General features: G+C 35.9%; 1 protein-coding gene across 7 annotated transcripts in view; it reads right to left on the bottom strand.

The window, feature by feature from the left end:
• The window catches only part of FAF1 (Fas associated factor 1), a 472,901-nt gene that overhangs the window by 81,959 nt on the left and 369,251 nt on the right, over positions 1-21,691 (bottom strand). For all 7 annotated transcript variants that reach the window (XM_005607066.4, XM_070260008.1, XM_070260010.1 and 4 more), the window contains 2 exons: positions 21,360-21,496; positions 17,077-17,165 (listed from right to left, as the gene is read on the bottom strand). In XM_005607066.4, coding sequence (XP_005607123.1) covers positions 17,077-17,165; positions 21,360-21,496 — 226 coding nt within the window. The remainder of the gene's footprint in view (positions 1-17,076; positions 17,166-21,359; positions 21,497-21,691) is intronic.

The following is a 21,691-nucleotide window of genomic DNA, read 5'->3' as shown; positions in this document are numbered from 1 at the left end:
TACAGTTAGGTTTTTTTTCTTAAACAGGTTTATTAAAGTGCAATTCACATATAGAATTTACACTTTTAAAGTATATAATTCAATGGTTTTTGATATACTTATAGACATGTGCAACCATCACCACAGTCAATTTTAGAACATTTTCATCACCTCACAAATCCCCCACATACCCTTTAGCCATCACTCTTCTATCCTACAAACCCACTAACTCCCCCCACCCAACCCTAAGCTACCACTATTCTTTCTGTCTCTATTAATTTCTCTATTCTGAACTTTCACATGAGTGGAATCATATAATATGTGGGGTTTGTGACTACCTTATTTCACCTAGCATGTTTTTGAGATTTATCTAGTATTGTAGCATGTAACAGAACTTCATTCCTTTTATGGCTGAATAATATGCTCTTGTATGTATACACCACATTTTGCTTGTCCCATTCATCCCTTGATGGACATTTGGGTTGTTTCTACCTTTTGGCTATTATTGAATAATGTTGCTATAAACATTCATGTACAAATTTTTGTATGGACATATCTTTTCACTTCTTTTAGATATACAACTAAGAGTGAAATTGCTGGATCATACGGTAATCATGTTTAATCACTCAAGGAACTGCCAGACTATTTTCTAAAGCAGCTGTACCAACTTATATTCCCACCAGCAGTGTATGAGGATTCAGATTGCTCCACATCCTCACCAACACTTGTTATCTGACTTTTCGATTCTGGCCATTGTAGTTGGACTGAAATTGTATCTCACTGTGGTTTTGATTTGCATTTGCCTGGTGACTAATGATGTGGAACATCTTTGTACCTGCTTATGGCCATTTGTATATCTTCCTTGGAAAAATGTCTATTCGTATCCTTTGCCCATTTTTTAATGGGGGTAAGCTGTCTTGTTATTATTACGTTGTAAGAGTTCTTTATATATTCTAGATACAAGTTCCTTATCAGAGACAGGATTTGCAAAGATTTTCTCCCAGTCTCTGGGTTGTCTTTTCACTTTCCGGATGGTGTCCTTTGAAGTATAGTTAATTTGTCATCAGTACTTATTCTACCTCACCTTAAAACCTCTCTTGTAATATACAGTTCTCATTAATAAAGGGAATGAAGAGCCATGACTACTTCTACCTCATATACATACATATAGCAATATGCCAAGAACTAATTCTTACCTTGCACACATTAGTAGTTTTATCTAAATGTAAAGCAGTATACTGCGTACAATGTTGCCATTGCTCTTCCACAGACCATGCTATTGCCACTGCATGCCATCCAACAGTGCCATTTGATCAAGTACTTTCTAGGGAACTCACTCTGCTGTCTCATTTGAACATTTTTTAATTGTTAACGTTGTAGCTGTATTTAAAAGTTTGTTGGCAGTAGTAGGATTTGCATCCTTTCTACCTCAAGGAGTGAAATTTGTAAACAATTTCTCCTCTGTGATTTGGTCACTGCTCTGCCTTAAACAATAAGAGTTTTATTTTTATTTTTAGTGGTAAGCATTATTTTTCTATTGTTATGAATAAAATCTATTGGTTTAATAGAGAGGTATGTCATTGGGCTTTACTTAATAAGGAAATGAAAACTTTGAAGGCTTCATTCTTTTATGAAAAACTTAATAACAGAGAAACACTGGCAGTAGGGGTAAATAGATTGCTTCTCCTACACAATCAGTTTTCATATATTCACTTCAGAATCAAAATTTTCTTTCATGGCAGCTACAGCATCACAATCAGAGTCAGATGCCTTGGTATCCTCTATCCTAGCACTAGAGTTCTCTGAATTATGTTTACACTCATGCTGAACTAGTTTGAACTATATTATACTGATTTACAGCATGTATTAGACTATTTTCATCATTACTTTTATGCTTCAATGAACTACATTTGAGCCATGATCAATTTTGGGAAACTAAGAATATAATATGACTAAAGTAAGGAAGGAAAAATGAACGTAAAACTAACAATAACATGTGAAGGATATGAGAGTTCAGAAGCCAAAGTCAACTTCCCCAGTTAAATGAATGTTTGTCAACACAAAACAACCAATGCAATCCTTGTCATACAAGCGGAGTCTAATAAATTGTAACAGATGTGATAATGAAATGGGATTTGGAAAGATATCATAATTTATTTTACAATTCAAAATGTGAAATAAATGTGAACAAAACTGATTACATTGCTTATTCACACCTAACTGCCTGGAATCCTTGGTAGACAACTGAGTACTCTTTTAGATTAGGAATCGCACTGACAAACACTGCCCTAGAGACCAGACCTAAGTCTTGCATATAGCAGGAACCTGAAGAGTGACTTATTATCTTCATTCTCACTTGTTCTACCTGCCTTATAGCTTTCATTGGGCGTATGCAAAAGCCCTTCTGTGTACTCCATGTCAGGCTGCCTAAACATTATGTCTAGCTCACCTTGGCTAGGTATTCCCAAGGCTTCATCCAGTTACCTAATCACTTCATAGACTTTATTGGAACTGCTGGGTTGTAAGTGTAAGGACCCTGTCTATCTTGCTCACAGGTGTGTTATTGGTGCCCTACATAGTATCTGGTACATAGGAAAAGGTCAGTAACTATTTCTGAAATGAATATAGAAATCCAGATGAGAGACATTATTATATTCTGTGATCTAGGTCTAACTATGGAGAAAATCACTGGATAAAAAAAGTCCTTTTTAAATATTTATGCGCCCAATATAGGAGAACCTAAATATATAAAGCAAATATTAAGGGACCTAAAGGGAGAAAGGGACAGCAATACAATAATAGTAGGGAACTTTAATACCACACTTTCATTAATGGATAGATCATCCAGATATAAAATCAATAAGGAAACATTTGACTTAACTGACATATACAGAATATTCCATCTAAAAGCAACAGAATACATATTCTTCTTAAGTGCACCTAGAACATTCTCCAGGATACATTACGTTAGGCCACAAAAGAAATCTTAATAAATTTAAGAAGAATGAAATAATATGAAGCATCTTTTTCAACCAAAATGGTAGGAAACTAGAAATCAATCACAAGAACAAAACTGAAAAATTCACAAATATGTGGAGATTAAACAATATGTTAATAAACAATCAATGGGTCAAAGAAGAAATCAAAAGAGAAATCACAAAATACCTTGAGACAAATAAAAATGGAAATACAATATACCAAAACTTATGGGATGCAGCAAAAGCAGTTCTAAGAGGGAAGTTCATAGCAAGAAAGACCTCAAATAAACAACCTAACTTTACATTTTAAGGATCTAGAAAAAGAAGACAGAACAAAGCCCAAAGTTAGCAGAAGGAAGGAAATAACAAAGATCAGAGCAGAAATAAATGAAACACAGACTAAAAGGACAACAGAAAAGATCAATGAAGCTAAGAGCTGGTTTGTTTTCCTTCTTCTCCCCAAAGCACCCCAGTTCATAGTTGTATATTTTAGTATGGGTCATTCTAGTTGTGGCATGTGGGACGCTGCCTCAGCATGGCCTGATGAGCAGTGCTAGGTCTGCGCCCCGGATCTGCACTGGTGAAACCCTGGGCCACTGAAGCAGAGCATGTGAACTTAACCACTCAGCCACAGGGCTAGCCGTAAGAGCTGTTCTTTTGAAAAGATAAAATTTGACAAACTGTTAGTTAGACTCGCCAAGCAAAAAGAAAGGACTCGAAATCAGAAATGAAAGAGGAGACATTACAACTGATACCACAGAAATACAAAGGATCATAAGAGACCACTATGAACAATTATAACCAACAAATGAGATCACCTAGAAGAAATGGATAAATTCCAGAAACATACAATCTATCAAGACTGAATCATGAAGAAAGAGAAAATCTGAACAAACCAATTACTAGTAAGAAGACTGAATCAATAACCAAAAGTTAAGAACAAACAAAAAAAAAACACAAAAGTCCAAGACCAGATGGCCTTACTGGAGAAGTCTACCAACATTTAAAGAAGAATTAACACCAATCCTTCTCAGACTCTTCCAAAAAACAGAAGAGGGAACACTTTCAAACTCTTTTTATAAGGCTAGCACTATCTTGATAGCAAAACTAGACAAGGATGCTACCAGAAAAGTAAAGTACAGGCCAATATCCCTGATGAACATAAATGGAGAAATCCTCAACATAGTATCAGCAATTCAAATTCAAAAATACTTTAAAAGGAACATACACCATGATCATGAGGGATTTATTCCAGGGATGCAAAGATGGTTCAATATTTTCAAATCAATGCGATTTGTACACCAGTGTACACCACATTAACAAAATGAAGGATAAAAATCATATAATCATCTAAATAGATGCAGAAAAAGCATTTGACAAAATTCAACATCTATTTAAGATAAAAACTCTCAGCAAACTGGGTGTAGAGGAATGTACCTGAACATAATAAAGACCATATATGACAAGCCCACAGCTGGCATCATACTCAATGGTGAAAAGCTGAAAGCTTTTCCTCTAAGATCAAGAATAAGACAATGATGCCTACTCATGCCACTTTTATTCAACATAGTATTGGAAGCCCTAAGCCAGAGCAGTTAGGCAAGAAAAAGAAATAAAAGGCATCCAAATTAGAAAAGAAGAAGTAAAACTGTCACTATTTGCAGGTGACATGATATTATATATAGAAAACCCTAAAAACTCCACCAAAAAACTGTTAGAACTAATCAACGAATTCAGAAAAATTGTAGGATATAAAATCAATATACAAAAATCAGTTACATTTCTATACACTAATAAGAAACTATCAGAAAGAGAAATTAGTAAACCAGTCCCACTTACGATTTCATCAAATGAATAAAATACCTAGGAATAAATTTAATCACAAAAGTGAAACATCTGTATACTGAAAACTGTAAGACACTGATGAAAAAAACTGAAGAAGACATAAACAAATGGAAAGATATTCTGTGCTCACAGATTGGAAGAATTAGTATTGTTAAAATATCTGTACTACACAAAGCAATCTACAGATTCAATGCAATCCCTATCAAAATTCCAACGCCATTTTTCACTGAAATAGAACAACTGTAAAATTTGTATGAAACAACAAAAGATCGTGAATAGCCAAAGCAATCATACAGAAAGAAGAATAAAGCTAGAGGCATCACTTTTCCTGATTTCAAACTACATTACAAAACTATAGTAATCAAAACTGTATGATTAGCATAAAAAGGGAGACATAGATCAATGAAATAGAATAGAGAACCCAGAAATAAACTCACATTTATATGGTCAACTAATTTACGACAAAGAAGCTAAGAATATACAACGGGGAAAGGACAGTCTCTTCAATAAACGGTGCTGGGAAAATTGGACAGCCACATGCAAAAGGATGAAACTGAACCATTATCTTGCACCATACACAAAAATCAGTTCACAATGGATTAAAGACTTGAATGTAAAACCTGAAACCATAAAACTCTGAGAAGAAAACATAGGCGGTATGCCCCTTAACATCAGGCTTAGTGATAATTTTTTGGATCTGACACCAAAAGTAAATATAACAAAAGCAAAAATAAACAAGTGGGACTACATGAAACTAAAAAGCTTCTGCACGGCAAAGGAAATCATCAACAAAATGAAAAGGCAACCTACTGAATGGGAGAAAATATTTGCAAATCATACATCTGATAAGGGATTAATATCCAAAATGTTTAAAGAGCTCATACAACTAACCAGCAAAAAAAAACTGATTAAAAAATGGACAGAGGAGTGACGTCAGCATCATGGCAGAGTGAGGTCTCTCAGAAATCTTTCCATTCCAATATACAACAACAAAAAAATCCATCTTCCAACAGAGGACATCCAAACACAACACAAAAAATGTCAGAGAGACTCACGCAGCCATATGACGGAGGGTGGAGAGACTGAAGCCCCCCCTCGGAGAAGGTGGAACATGGTAAGGAAATTTTTGCTCCCTCCCTTAAAGACTGTGATCCAGGATAGTGGGAGGCCTCCGAGAGGGAAGGAACAGGGGAGGGGATGTTCATTCGTGGGAACATCAAGGACTCCCCAAGGGCCCTTGCAGCCTAGAGGGAAGCCGTCTACCGGGGTGAAAGCTTTTGCAGGGGGTGACCTTATCAAGCCAACACACCAGGAGAGCAGAGGGAGAAAACCCCGACAGCATGCAGGAGAAAGTACCCCTCCCTCCACCTGCTCAGTGCAGCTCCAGCCCCTGAGATTTCAGCTGAAAGCAGAGGGCTCAGAATATGTGGCTCTTGACCCCTCCTCAGTGGCGATAGGCGGTAACTGTGACCAAATAACGACAGGATGAGAAAGAATAGAACTCCCTCTAGCAATATCAAACACTATATTAGATCTCCAGACCAGAGAGAAAACGACAAGTACCCAGAAATGAGTCCTGAGGACACAGAAATATGTAATCTAAATGACAAAGAATTCAAAACAGCTATCATCAAAAACTCAACGAGGTAAAAGAGAATGTAGAGAAACAATTCAATGAGTTCAGGAGCTACTTCACAAAATAGATTTAAACTATAAAGAATCAATCAGAAATATTAGAGGGGCCGGCCTGGTGGCGCAGTGGTTAAGTTCCCACGTTCCGCTTCTCGGCGGCCCGCGGTTTGCCAGTTTGGATCCCAGGTGCAGACATGGCACCGCTTGGGAAAAGCCATGCTGTGGTAGGCGTCCCACATATAAAGTAGAGGAAGATGGGCACAGATGTTAGCTCAGGGCCAGCCTTTCTCAGAAAAAAGAGGAGGATTGGCAGTAGTTAGCTCAGGGCTAATCTTCCTAAAAAAAAAAAAAAAAAAGAAAAGAAAAGAAAAAAAAGAAATATTAGAGATGAAAGACACAATGGAAGAAATAAAGCAAAATATGGATTCCCTGAACGCTTGAGCGTTGGACACCACAGAGGAACGTATCAGCATAACTGAAGACAGACATGTTGAAATGTTCCAGATAGAGGAGGAGAGAGAACTAAGACTAAAAGGAAATTAAGAAAGTCTCCGAGAAATATCCAACTCAATGAGGAAATGCAACCTAAGAATTATAGGTATTGAAGAAGGAGAACAGAAGGAGAATGGAGGAGAAAGTTTGTTTAAAGAAATAATAGCAGAGAACTTTCCAAACCCAGGGAAGAAAATCCATGTGGAAGAGGCTGCCAGCTCTCTTAAACATGTCAATATAAAAAGACCCACTGCAAGGCATATAGCAGTGAAACTGGCAAAAATGAATGCCAGAGAAAGAATACTAAGGGCAGGAAGGTAGAGGAAAATAACCTACAAAGGAACTCCCATCAGGCTTTCAGCAGATTTCTCTACAGAAACCTTACAGGCTAGGAGAGACTGGCATGACATAGTCAAATCATTGAAGGACAAAAACTTTCAGCCAAGAATACTCTATCCAGTGAAAATATCCTTCAGATATGACAGAGAAATAAAAACTTTCCCAGACAAACACAAGCTAAGGGAGTATGTTGCCAGGAGACTCCCCCCCATAAGAAATCCTCAAGAAGGTGTTCATACCTGAAACAAAAAGAAAAAAAAGGGAGAAAGGGGTTACAAAGCATGGAGCAAGGAGTTAAATAGGCAGATAGAATCAGAGCAGGATAGCAAATACTCAAGTATAGCATTAAAGACAAAGGGAAAGAAAGCACCAAAAACAAAGATAATCTTGTCATTTTAACCACAAACTCATAACACAAGATGGAATAAGATGTGAGAAAAACAGCTTAGAAAGGGACTGAACCAGTTTAATCTAAGGAAATTAGAGGCCATCAGAAAAGGGACGATCTTATCCATGAGATCTTGAATATAAACCTCAGGGTAACCGCTAAACAAAAAAGCAGAATAGAAACACAAAGAATAAATGAGAAAATAAAGAAACACAGCATAAAAAACTACAGAACTCAATTGGTAGACCAAAATACACAGGATGAGAAACAAAGGAAATGCAGGGAAACTGGAAAACGAGTGAGAAAATGGCAGCACTAAGCCCTCATATATCAATAATCACCTTAAACCTAAATGAATTGAATTCTCCAATAAAAAGACACAGAATGGTGAGATGGATTAAAGAACAAGACCCAAAAACATGCACCCTTCAGGAAACACATCTCAGCTCCAATGACAAACACAGGCTCAGAGCGAAGGGATGGAAGACAATACTACAAGCTAACGGCAAAGAAAAGAAAGCAGGTGTTGCAATGCTTATATTAGACAAAGCAGACGTCAAGATAAGACAGGTAAAGAGAAACAAGGAGGGGCAGTATATAATAATCAAAGGGACGTCCCATCAAGAAGAAATAACACTTATAAATATCTATGCACCCAACACAGGAGCACCAAAGTACATAAAGCAACTATTAACAAACCTAAAAGAAGACATTAACAATAACACAATAATAGTAGGGGACCTCAACATTCCATTCACATCAATGGACAGATCATCCAGAGAGAAAATCAACAAGGAAACAGTGGAATTAAATGAAAAGCTAGCCCAGATGGACTTAATAGACATATATAGAACACTCCATCCAAAAACAGCAGAATACACATTCTTCTCAAGTGCGCACAGAACATTCTCAAGAACAGACCATAAATTGGGACAAAAGGCAAGTCTCTATAAATTTAAGAAGATTGAAATAATAACAAGATTCTTTTCTGATCACAATGCTATAAAGCTAGAAATTAATTACAAGAAAAAAGCTGAGAAAAGGACAAAGAGGTGGAAACTACACAACATGCTATTGAACAACCAGTGGATCACTGAAGAAATTAAAGGAGAAATCAAAAAATATCTGGAGACAAATGAAAATGATAACATACCATACCAACTCACGTGGGATACAGCAAAGCTGTATTAAGAGGGAAGTTCATCACAATACAGACTCACCTTAACAAACAAGAAAAGCCCAAATAAGCGATCTCAAACTACACCTAACTGAATTAGAAAAAGAAGAACAAAGCCCAAAGTCAGCAGAGAGAAATAATAAAAATCAGAGGAGAAATAAATGCTATTGAAACAAAAAAGGTAGTAGAAAGGATCAACAAAACAAAGAGCTGGTTCTTTGAGAAGATAAATAAAATTGACAAACCCCTAGCCACACTTACAAAGAAAAAAAGAGAGAAAGCTCACATAAATAAAGTTAGAAATGAAATAGGAGAAATAACAAGGGACACCACAGAAATAGCAACAGGATATAAGAGAATACTATGAAAAACTATATGCTAAAAATTGGACAATCTAGAGGAAACGGATAAATTTTTAGACTCTTACAACCTCCTAAAGCTGAATCAAGAAGTAGAGATCTGAATAGACCAATAACAAGGAAAGAGATTGAAACAGTAATCAAAAGCATCCCAAAGAATAAAACCTCAGGACCAGACGGCTTCCCCGAGGAATTCTACGAAACTTTCGGAGAGGATTTAATACCTATCCTTCTCAAGCTACTCCAAAAAATTAGGGAAGATGGAATGCTTCCTAACACATTGTATGAGGCCAAAATCACTCTGATACCAAAGCCTGACAAGGACAGCACAAAAAAGGAAAACCACAGGCCAGTATTGCTGATGAACACAGATGCAAAAATCCTCAACAAAATTTTGGCAACCCAAATACAGCAATACATCAAAAAGATCATACATCATGACCAAGTGGGATTTATTCCAGGGACACAGGGACGGTTCAACATCTGCAAATCAATCAATGTGATACTCCGCATTAACAAAATGAGGAATGAAAACCACATGATCATCTCAATAGATGCAGGGAAAGCATCTGACAAGATCCAACAGCCATTTATGATAAAAACTCTTAACAAAATGGGGATAGAAGGAAATCACCTCAACATAATAAAGGCCATATATGACAAACCCACAGCCAACATCATACTCAATGGACAAAAACTGAACGCTATCCCTCTGAAAACAGGCACAAGACAAGGATGCCCACTATCACCACTTTTATTCAATACAGTACTGGAAGTTTTAGCCAGAGCAGTTAGGCAAGAGAAAGGAATAAAAGGAATCCAAATAGGGAGTGAAGAAGTGAAACTCTCGCTGTTTGCAGACGACATGATCTTATATATAGAAAACCCTAAAGAATCCATTGGAAAACTATTAGAAATAATGAACAACTACAGTAAATTTGCGGGGTACAAAATCAACTTGCAAAAATCAGTTGCATTTCTGTACTCTAATAATGAACTTACAGAAAGAGAACTCAAGAATACAATTCCATTTACAATCACAAAGAAAAGAATAAAGTATCTAGGAATAAATTTAACTAAGGAGGTGAAGGACTTACACAATGAAAACTATAAGACATTATTGAAAGAAGTTGATAATGACATAAAGAGATAGAAAGAGATTCCACGCACATGGATTGGAAGAATAAACATAGTTAAAACGTCCATACTACTCAAACCAATCTACAGATTCAATGCAATCCCAATCAGAATCCCAATGACATTCTTCACGGAAATAGAGCAAAGAATCCTAAAATTCATATGGGTCAACCAAAGACCCTGAATTGCTAAAGCAATCCTGAGAAAAAAGAACAAAGCTGGAGGTATCACAAATCCCTGACTTCAAAATGTACTACAAAGCCATAGTGATCAAAACAGCACAGTACTGGTACAAAAACAGGCACATAGATCAGTGCAACAGACCTGAAAGTCCAGAAATAAAATCGCACATATATGGACAGCTAATCTTCAACAAAGGTGCCAAGAACATAAAATGGAGAAAAGATACTCTCTTCAATAAATAGTGTTGGGAAAACTGGACAGCCACATGCAAAAGAATGAAGGTAGACCATTATTTCATGCCATACACAAAAATAAACTCAAAATGAATCAAAGACTTGACGATAAGTCCTGAAACCATAATACTCCTGGAAGATAATATAGGTAGTACACTCTTTGACACGGAACTTAAAAGGATCTTTTCGAATACCATGTCTTCTCAGACAAGGGAAACAAAAGAAAAAATAAACAAATGGGAATTCATTAGACTTAAGAGCTTCTGCAAGGCAAAAGAAACTAGGATCAAAACCAAAAGACAACCCACCAATCGGGAGAAAATTTTTGCAAATCATATATCTGATAAGGGGTTAATCTCCATAATATACAAGGAACTCACACAACTGAACAACAAAAAAACAAACAGCCTGATCAAAAAATGGGCAGAGGATATGAACAGAAATTTTTCCAAAGAAGATATACGGATGGCCAATAAACACATGAAAAGATGTTCAACATCACTAATCATCAGGGAAATGCAAATCAAAGCTACACTAAGATACCAACTTGTGCCAGTTAAAATGGCTATAATCACTAAGACTAAAAACAACAAATGTTGGAGAGGTTGTGGAGAGAAGGGAACCCTCATACACTGCTGGTTGCAAACTGGTGCAGCCACTATGGAAAACAGTATGGAGAGTCCTTGAAAAACTAAAAATAGAACTACCCTATGACCCAGCTATCCCACTAATGGGTAGCTACCCAAACAACTTGAAATCAACAATCCAAAGTAGCATATGTACCCCTATGTTCATCGCAGCATTATTCACAATAGCCAAGGCATGGAAACTATCTGAGTGCCCATGGACTGACAATCGGATAAACAAGATGTGGAGTGTGTATATACACACACACACACACACACACAGAATACTACTCAGCCAGAAAAAAAGACAAATTCATCCCATTTGCAACAACATGGAAAGACCTGGAGGGAATTATGCTTAGTGAAATAAGCCAGACTGAGAAAGACAAGCATCAGATGATTTCACTCATATGTGGAATATAAACAAGCACATGGATAAAGAAAACAGTTCAGTGGTTACCAGGAGAAGGGGGGTGGGGAGTGGGCACAGGGGGCAAAGGGGAGCACCTACGTGGTGCCAGACAAGAAATAATATACCACTGAAATTTCATAATGATGTAAACTATTATGAACTCAAAAAAAAGAAGGGCAGAGGATCTGAAGAGACATTTTTCCAAAGATGACATATAGATGGCCAACTGGTATATGAAAAGGTGCTCAACACCACTAATTATCATGGAAATGCATCAAAGCCACAATGAGATACCACCTCACACCTGTTAGAATGGCTAAAGACAAAAAACAACAAGTGTTGGCAAGGATGTGGAGAAAAGGGAAGCCTTGTGCGCTGTTAGTGGGGATGAAATTGGTGCAGCCACTATGAAAAACAATATGGAGGTTCCTTAAAAGATTAAAAATAGAACTACCATTTGATGCAGTAATTCCACTCCCGGGTGTTTAACTGAAGGAAATGAAAACACTAACTCGAAAAGACATTTGCATTCCCGTATTCATTGCAGCGTTATTTACAATAGCCCAGATATGGAAGCAACCTGTCCATCAATGGATGAATGGGTAAAGAAAATGTGGTGTGTATACACACACACACACACACTGGAATATTATTCGGCTATAAAAAAGCAGAAAATCTTGCCATCTCCAAGAACATGGATGGACTTTGATGGCATTATGCTAAGTGAAACCAGTCAGACAGAGAAAGACAAATACTATATGATCTCACTTATATGTGGCACCTAGAAAAAGATATTGAGCTCGTAGATGCAGAGAACAATCAATGGTTGTGAGAGATGCGGGTTGCGGGGTGGAGTGGGTAGAGGGTGAGTAAAATAAGTGAAGGTGGTCAAAAGGTATAAACTTTCAGTTATCAAATAAATAAGTCATGGAGATATAATGTATAACATGGTGACTATAGTTAACAATGCTATATTATATATTTGAAAGCTGCTAAGAGAGTAGATCGTAAAAGTTCTCATCACAAGAAAAAAAACTGTAACTATGTGTAGTGATGGATGTTAACTAGACTTATGGTGGATTGTTTGGCAATATATACAAAAACTGAATCACTATGTTGTCCACTTGAAACTAATATTATATGTAAATTATATCTCAAAAATAAAAATAAAAAAGCAATGACCTAAAGAAGGGCATCTATGGTATACTCAGATATCCATTTAGTGCCCTAATCATTAACAGTTAACTCAGCCGTTCCTCCTCAGTCACTGTCGGGTATTAGGTCTTCTATGACTTTTGCATTTTCAGTGGAATTCTGATGTTTAAAAATACTGCTTTTTTTTTTTTTTTTGTATCTCACATAAAAGTTTATATACAGCTCTATCAGGGAAAACTCTCCTAACAGAACTATTGACCAATGAGTATTCTTGGTAGCTTCAGGAAGTAGTCCAGATATATTTTTTAATAGACTAATAGCAAAAGATCCTTTTACAAGTTGGTCTGTCTTATAAGTTTCACTTTAGTTTTTGCACAAATATATTGTTTTTATTCTCTGTCTTGTGATGACTTATTCCTATTTTAAAGAAAACATCAAGAGAAGCCAGAATCTGTATCTTGTTTACCATTGTTAGCTCTAGACAGAGAATAGGTATGACAAAGGTGAGATTTTAGACAGCAGAAAGGAAAAGGAGTGGAGTGCTTAAAACACTAAGATAGAAGACAAAGGTTAGGACAAAAAAGCTACACATTCCATGGAGCAAACCACAGAGCCAGCAACTTCCTTTGGCAACTCAAAAAGCTGCCATGAGCCAACAAGCATAGCTTCCCTGTGCTGTGGCAGTACTATTTTTGAGTCCAAATCAGAACCCTTTAAGATAAGCCCACAGTGCCCCTCTGGCATATTTTGCCCATGTTCTCCTAGTGTATTCGTAGAATTACCAAAGAAACGAAAATGATGTAACTGCCCTTGAAGTCTGCCCTGATCTCTACCATCCGTATTATGACAGTTACTGAGCTACTTACTGCTCAGATACAAGTTAACTAGAGAGGTTAGGCTGGAAAGGAGTAATCCTTGCACCTCTGATAGAGGATCCTAAATAAATTAGTGTTGAATGGATGAACAAACAAATGAATGAAACAATAAATAGATCAGGAACCAAGTACCATAAACTCTGGATAATCAGAGGTTTCTAGGTTACTCATGGCTAAAAAATTAGTGCATATGAAAAAAATGGAATCTATTTACATGTTAGAAAGCATCTATTGTTTGGAACCAAGCTGTAAGCAAAAACAGCTTCTAAAATGTGGCTACAGCCATGTAGTAATATTTGCTTTTCTCCTCATCCCTTCTTTGCCAACAGCCCTTCATTGGAGGAAGGCACCTCTTTGTTCTCAGGACCTAGTCCAGAGCTAACATACTTGATAGATGCTCAGTAAACACAAAACCAAACTAATACCACTGATGAAAATGTCTACGAATAAAGCTATAGGCAGTCTTGTCAAAGCAGAGATTCATATAATGTATACTTCTTGGTTAGAGATAGAATAATTAGTGATATAAAGGTTAGTCCATTCTGGGCCACTGAAGAATGATTCAGGGTATGAACATGGTTTGGGCTTGGTTTCATTAAAGCTTTTAATAAAAGCTTTGTATAGTATAGACATCTTTGGTTGCCTTAATATGATAGAATCATCGAAGTGATGGGTATAAGTAAACCAAAGTTAAGTTTAAATAAACTCAGGCCTAGGAAGCCATCCTTCAAATCTGTTCAAGAATATGATTTGAATTGCAAGCTTAAGATAAAGTCTTATTTGAAATTTTTTAAAAAGTAAAGGCAAATTCTCAATTACAAGGGACAGTGTTTCTCGTCATATACTGAGCAGATACCAAATCATTATGATCTCTGCATAGTCCAAAAGAAGTCTTTAAACTTAGAAAAGCTTTTCTTAGGAACTCTACTTTTGACCTGAATGATAACTTTCATGCAGACACTCTAAAAACAAAGAGAAAGCCTTACCTCTTGTAGTTAAATTTCAATAAAAATTTCAATTAATGGAGCCTTGGATTTTTTCCTGTAACCCTCATATTAAATTTTGTGCTCAGTATTAAAGGAATTAAAGTCAATTTCTTTACCAATGAATTATGAGGAACACAAATTAAGATGAAAGAATGAACTGGGAATATGCATGCAAATATTGTGCATTCATATTATTATACAGCATAATCTGTAGATCTAGTACTAATGAGACTCAAGATTTAAATGGGTGAAGAATGTGTTTAGTGAATTATTGTCAATCAATGCCTGTTTCAGGATAAATGTAATCTTGAGTGGCAACACATCTATTATTACAAATTCCTAAGTACAGTACTTCATTATTTCAAAATGTCACTGTCAATTTATAGAGTAACAGATAAACACCTTTCTACCATATACCTGACTACCTTTCCTTCAGAGTAAATGAAACACTGACTATTAAGAAAAATTACAAACTTAACATTTTTACAGCAATAAAGGAAACCTAATGAGCATTAAAACTCTAAACTAGTTACAGCACTCCAAATTTTCCTATTTGTTAATGTGGATACACCAGGTTTTATATCCTTGTAATCAAGTATCATTTTTTCAAGTCACATTATTTCATATAAATTCTTCCAAGTTTTCATTTATTCAATCATTTAACAAACATTTATTGAGTGCCTACTTTGTCCTAGGTACACTGTTAGGGGATAGAGTTACAAACATGAATACAATATGACCTTTGCTCACAAAGATATTAACAAACTCACAGTCTAATGGATGACAGAGATAAGTAAATAAAGTGAAATAGAATAGTACAAGGTTATAATAAAATTGTGCATGTTTCCCATTTGCAATAGCTCAAGGGTATTCTATTGAAAACACTCACTATACCTGGAAACTTTTCATCATTGCTCAGAAATCAAACTCTCCCTTAACTGTTCTATGGAAATCTTTTTTTTTTTTAATTACAATCAAACAAAATTAAAAAGGATAATTTTATAAATATCTGTGAATTTAGTACCTCAAATTAAGAAATGCTAGTATTTGTTTCATATTTTATCTTAAGGCTATTTTCCAAAGCCAGAAATTTCTTGACTAATAAAGCAGTAATGATTGCTTGAGATTATTATAGGTCCTACCAGCTGTGTGACCTTGGGTAAATTAACTTACCCTTTTTTATCTTCAGTTTTCTCATCTGAAAAGTGGAGATTGTAATACCAATCTGTGTTAGATTGTCTTCCATTTGCCCCTGAGTATCCATGCTCCACCTAGGAACAGCAAGGTTCTCTTGCCTTTCAGCTTCTAGTTAGGTGAGGTCAATAGGAGGTACTGGCAGGAGATGAGAGTGTGGAAGGAAAGTGAAGCTATTCTCTGGTTTGCTCCCAACCAGGTCACTAAGGGCTGGCCATATTCCTCTATCAGAGGCAGTTCTCTCCACATACCACTCTCTCCTAGGCCTTTATGTCTAGGGGTGGAAATGGTCCCTTGAGCCTTAGAGTTGGTACTAGCCATTGTTGACTTCCACAAACCCTGCCCATATCTTTACAAACAGTTCCCTTATTAAACTCTTCTCAAATAACCCAGTTTGAAAGTGCCTTCTGTTTCCTGCCAGAACTCTGTCTGACTCATATACAACCTCACGGGGTTGTTTCGAGGATCACGTGAGATGATAAATGTAAAGTGCTTAGCATAGTGCCTAGCACATTACAAATATTCTGTAAGTATTGACTACTATTGTCATTATCAATATTGCTGTTTCTATTATTTTATTTGAGAGTCCATGCTCAGGTCACCTATACCATCTAAGTATGTTTGGGAGACTGAAAAATCCAGAATTCTGGAGATCTTTTACTAATTCTTACAGTGCTTCAAAAATATGTTCAAATGTAAAATGTGTTTATTGCTAACCAACCTCAATATTTAAAAAGAGTATGAAGACCTTAAAAGTGAGTGAAAACTCCATATAGTAGACAGGATTTCCTGGGCTGTATTTTCTTCTGTAAACATGCTTCGGAAATCATTTCCTGCAAGTTGACCTCCTGCCACCACTCCAAATCTGGCAAAGTATAAATGTCCATAAAGTCAAACAAATTGTTGGGTCTTGGGGTCATAAAAAGAATGGAGTGAAAGGTAAACTCAATGGCATAAAATTCCTTGGTTAATCTGGAAATGCATCTTCATCATCCTTACTTACCAATCATGACATAGGCAAGATCACCATTTGACAAATTATCTCATCAAAATCCTATTAAAGGTCTACTTAACCTTTCACCTTACCTCATCCTTTATATCTTCCTGTTGTTGAGCTGTGAAGATCTCCATTGCCGCCATGAGTCTCATCATTAACTCATCCACTGTTGTGTTACCTAGCAACACACGGAGATGGTCAAACTTCACATTATTAAAGCTATTATAAAACGAAAGTCATTCTACAATTAATCAGTAAGGAATAATTACAGTCTAAAAAAGTTACAGACTAGTATGCTAATATCTAGTTAAAATACTTTCATGTTTTAATTGAAAAGTTTCATATGTTCAATAAGAAAGAGTAAAGCAATACACTAGCAGTTGAAATTTCAGAATATTCAGATTTGAGGGAGCAGTTTCTTAATAAGAAGAATTTTTAACACTATAAAGAAGAATGTTCAAGTTATGAGGATAAAAAGTTCTTTCAAGTTATGAAAACTTATCTATTTAATCACACTAGCAACAACTACCATTCGTTCATATGCCAGTGATTAGGCTAAGCACTTTATATATGTTACCTCATTTAACCTGTACAACAGTGTTGTAAAGGTGTCGATATGATTTTGATTTTAAAGGGAAGGAAAATGAGGCTTAGAGAGCTCAAGTAATCTGTCAACCAAGGTCAAGCTGGTCAAGCCGGTGGGGCGAGGATTTGAAACCAAATGAGTCTGACTCAAAAGGCTATCCCTCTTTGCCACCTTAATACACCGTTTACTTAGAATTATCTTCTATTACTAAAAATTCTTTGGTGAAACAAACAGTAATTCAATTTCTGAAAAAAATTAATTTCTTTTTTTGCCCAATTGGTATTTTCCCCTGTCATCTGCTTTCAAATAACAATGCTATAATCTTTATGAAGAAAGTCTTTAAAATGTTTGATTTTACCTAATGCTATTTTATTCCCTGTCCAAGTCCATAACAAACATACAGCACATATATGCCATTTCCTCAATGCATTAAGTTCTGTTATTTGCTTTGGATGCATCTACAAGAGAGAAATTCATAAGGATATACAAAAATATAGCAATTCTTTCCTTCTTTCAACCCTAGAGGCAAAAAAGTCTGTCCTTCTCCAGGGCCCGAGAAGGGGTCTTGTTGTCTCATTAATGAAATGGACACCAACAGGACAACAAATAGTAAGCATCCTTGCTGGTGTTCTTCCAGAGGAGGGCTTGACTAATATGATCTTTCAATGGTCCTTTTCCCACTTTTCCTTATGACCACTGGCAGCATGGGGTTAGCCAGTATCTGTGGTCCTCAGCAAAAGAAATGATCTAATTTGGTCACATCAGCACTATTCTCTCAATAAATGAGCTAGAGAACAAATACTACCTTGGTGTGGTACCACGGTATTGAGAAAGCAGAACTGATTTTGTAGTCATAGTTTTAACCCTAGTTCCACTACTTACAAACTATATGACCTAGTGCCAAAAAGTGCCTAGCACATGACAAGGGCTTAATAAAGATTCACTCAGGAAATGAATGAATGAGTGAATGAGCGAATGATTGTAGCTTTCTAAAGATCAATTTCCTTATCTGCAAAATGAAGATAACACTACCTCTGTAGGATTCTTAGAAAGCTTAGAGATAATGCAAAGTGCCTGGTACATAGTACACACACAATCACTGGTAGTTATTATTAATAGATATGACAAATGGCAAAAAAAAGTTTAGGAGCACCTTCAAAGTAGATTTTGTTACTGGGCAAATCTTTGGGTTTCCATTTCTTATTTGCAAACTGTAGTGACTAAAACTCAGGGTGTGGGGCATGAATACTTTATGGAGGGTACTGGAATCATCAACGGGAAAATACTATAGTTGTATACTTGACTACCTACTGGCCACTAATTTTCAGGTTTAAGCAACTGCTTATCAACTATGCTTCAGCCCCAACTGTAAGGACTCACTGCCAAAGTGGACTTGTAGATACTTTATACTTAAGCCCTAAATGATCCAAGACAGAGAAAACGTACCAATTAATGCAGTTCAGGGTAAATTTATCCTTTAGAGCCAATTGCAAGGGTTTTCAAACTTTTTGGTTTCAAAACCTCTCTACACTCTTAAAAACTACTGAGATCCCCAAAGAATTTTTATTTATGTGGGTTATAGTTACAAACATTGACTGTGTTAGAAATTAAAACAAATATTTAAAACATATTTATCAATTCACTTAAAAGTAACAATAATAAACCCATTACATGTTAATATAAATATCACATTTTTATGAGAAATGACTCTATGTTCCAAAAGAAAAAATTTGGTAAGTAGAATGGCATTGTTTTAACACTTTTGCAAATCTCTTTAATGTCTGGCTTAACAGAACACAACTGGTTTCTCACATCTACTTCTACAGTAAACCAGTTACAGTGTTGTCTTGGTTGAAATTTATGATGCAAATCTGGCCTCCCACAGATATGTAGTTGGAAAAGGGAGGACTCCTTCTTTAATACACCCAAACTGACAAGTGGCAGTCCCTTCAAGGTTGGGTTCAGGAGGAATTTGAAACCATATCCATGAAGTTTTTGTACTTTGTTACATTAAAATCCACTTGGTCTATCTTGCCCTTTGAATGGATCTTTTACCCATGCCTGATTTTGCAACATCATGCATTGGTCACTTGGAAAATACTGATTCACTGAGTTATGCATTTCTTCTGAATGTTGACACACCTAATTATATGATATCAAAAAATCACATCTGTTAACATCAACACTGATGTCATCGAAAGGTATTTAAGCTGTCAATCTTATGGTGGAGGATGTAACTTCTTGTTTAAAGGCTCAAATTTTAGCATTGGCGACAAATATTATCAGTTCTTTTACTTGAAGTGACAAACTCATCTTGTTCATTCTAGAGAAAATGTATGCCAAATACTCAGGCTATATAAGTATAGTTTGTCAGTCATTTTCAAGTAAAAATGATGTTCTGTTAAAAAAAAATGATGAGTTCAACTGCTCAGGCAACCACACAAGTGCTTTTCTTTGAGACTCCAAAGTGTACTTTAAAATGCAGCAGAAGTGCTTTCTTCATACCTCCCCTTGTGTCACACAAACTATAAAAAGGGTTAAAATTTAATAAAAGTAATACTTTTTTTAACTGCACATACATGGAGGTGAAGAAAAATGACTACTAGTACAGTTTTGTGTCATGGCCTTGATTCGTGCTAAGGTGCCAGCAGTTTTACACAACATTGATTTTGTGCCACCAGTGCAAATGTCAAATCAGTAAAAAAGGCAAATAAAAAGTCTTACTACTATGATGAAAATAATACCTTGAAAAATTTGACCTTGTGGAGCCCATGAAAGGGTCTAGGGGACCTCTAGGATCCAGGGACCACACTTTGAGAACCACCAGCTATTGTAATATTGCCTCTGACAGGGAAAACAGGCATGAAATATTGTCTTCATTATCCATTTACCCCGTGCAATGTGTTCCCCCAGCAGGTCTTCTTTAACGTTGTTTACGAAACTGAGTGTTCTAGTTATAGAGAAAACACAATATACTAGAGGTTTTGTTTTACTTGAGTTTTAAAGGCACTAGAATTTACACTCCACTTCCATCACACTATCTGCTATCGAACTTTTGATTTAAATAGGGACAAAAGTTAAGTAATTCACACACAAGCTTTAGCTTGGGGCACTTGAAACATCTTTTCCCCTATGGCACAGAGAAGATGTGCTGCTTTCATCTTAGGTTTGGCCACAAATAAGGTAATACTTTATATACTAATCCCTGGGATACATTAGTAACAGTAAAAAAAAAAAATCACTTATTTTTTTGGTAAAGAATGTGCACTGTGATTAAATTCACAGGCATCCTAGCCTCACGCCTCAGGGTTGCATCTTAAACATGAATTCATACAAATAAGGGGAAACAAGCGCCACTGTGAACAATTCAACTCACAATATCTAGTCACTGGTTTTTCTAGATAACTAAAAATAAGCAATTATTTCAACTAATCAACATTACAGCAGGAAAACAATGAATATATAAGAAATGTCATATTTGACAACTGATTATGACTTAATTGCTAGTTTAGAGAATTTAGCAATTCTAAACATTTAACATGATTATCCTAAGTCCCAAGGGCTGTGCAATTTTATTAAGATATTTCTGTTGGGATTTTCACGTAGCATATTTCATTTTTCATAGCCCCTATACTTTCTGAAAATGCTCTTTTGCAGGATGTTCTATATTTTAAAATGCAAAGATATTCAGCAATACAAAGAGTCACTGTCAGCTTTGATGGTAACTATTATAAGTTATTAAATACACAAGAAGACACTCTACTCCCCTTGTGACATGTACTTTACCTTGTATCACATTTAATACTTCATTAGAAGATCGCTTTCCCATAATAATCAGAAAAAGTGGAAACTGATCTGTTTTTTGAGTCCGAATGGTTTGTGCAACCACACTGCCAAAGTGTCTATTGCACATTGTCAGAAATCTAAAATGAGACAAAATCCAAAGTAAGTTTCATTTCAGAGATTAATAAATTTACCAGTACTCTAACAAAAAACCCATTAAATGTTTTATTAGTTATGCTAAAATTAGATGCCTCCTGATCTCAGTATGTAAAATCTTGCTAGATTGAGATTTCAATTACATCATAAATGATACAGAAATGATTATCATATAGAAA

The sequence above is a fragment of the Equus caballus genome, chromosome 2 (assembly GCF_041296265.1).
Source record: "Equus caballus isolate H_3958 breed thoroughbred chromosome 2, TB-T2T, whole genome shotgun sequence".
Lineage (NCBI taxonomy): Eukaryota > Metazoa > Chordata > Mammalia > Perissodactyla > Equidae > Equus > Equus caballus.
This window is presented reverse-complemented; position numbering and strand designations above follow the sequence as displayed.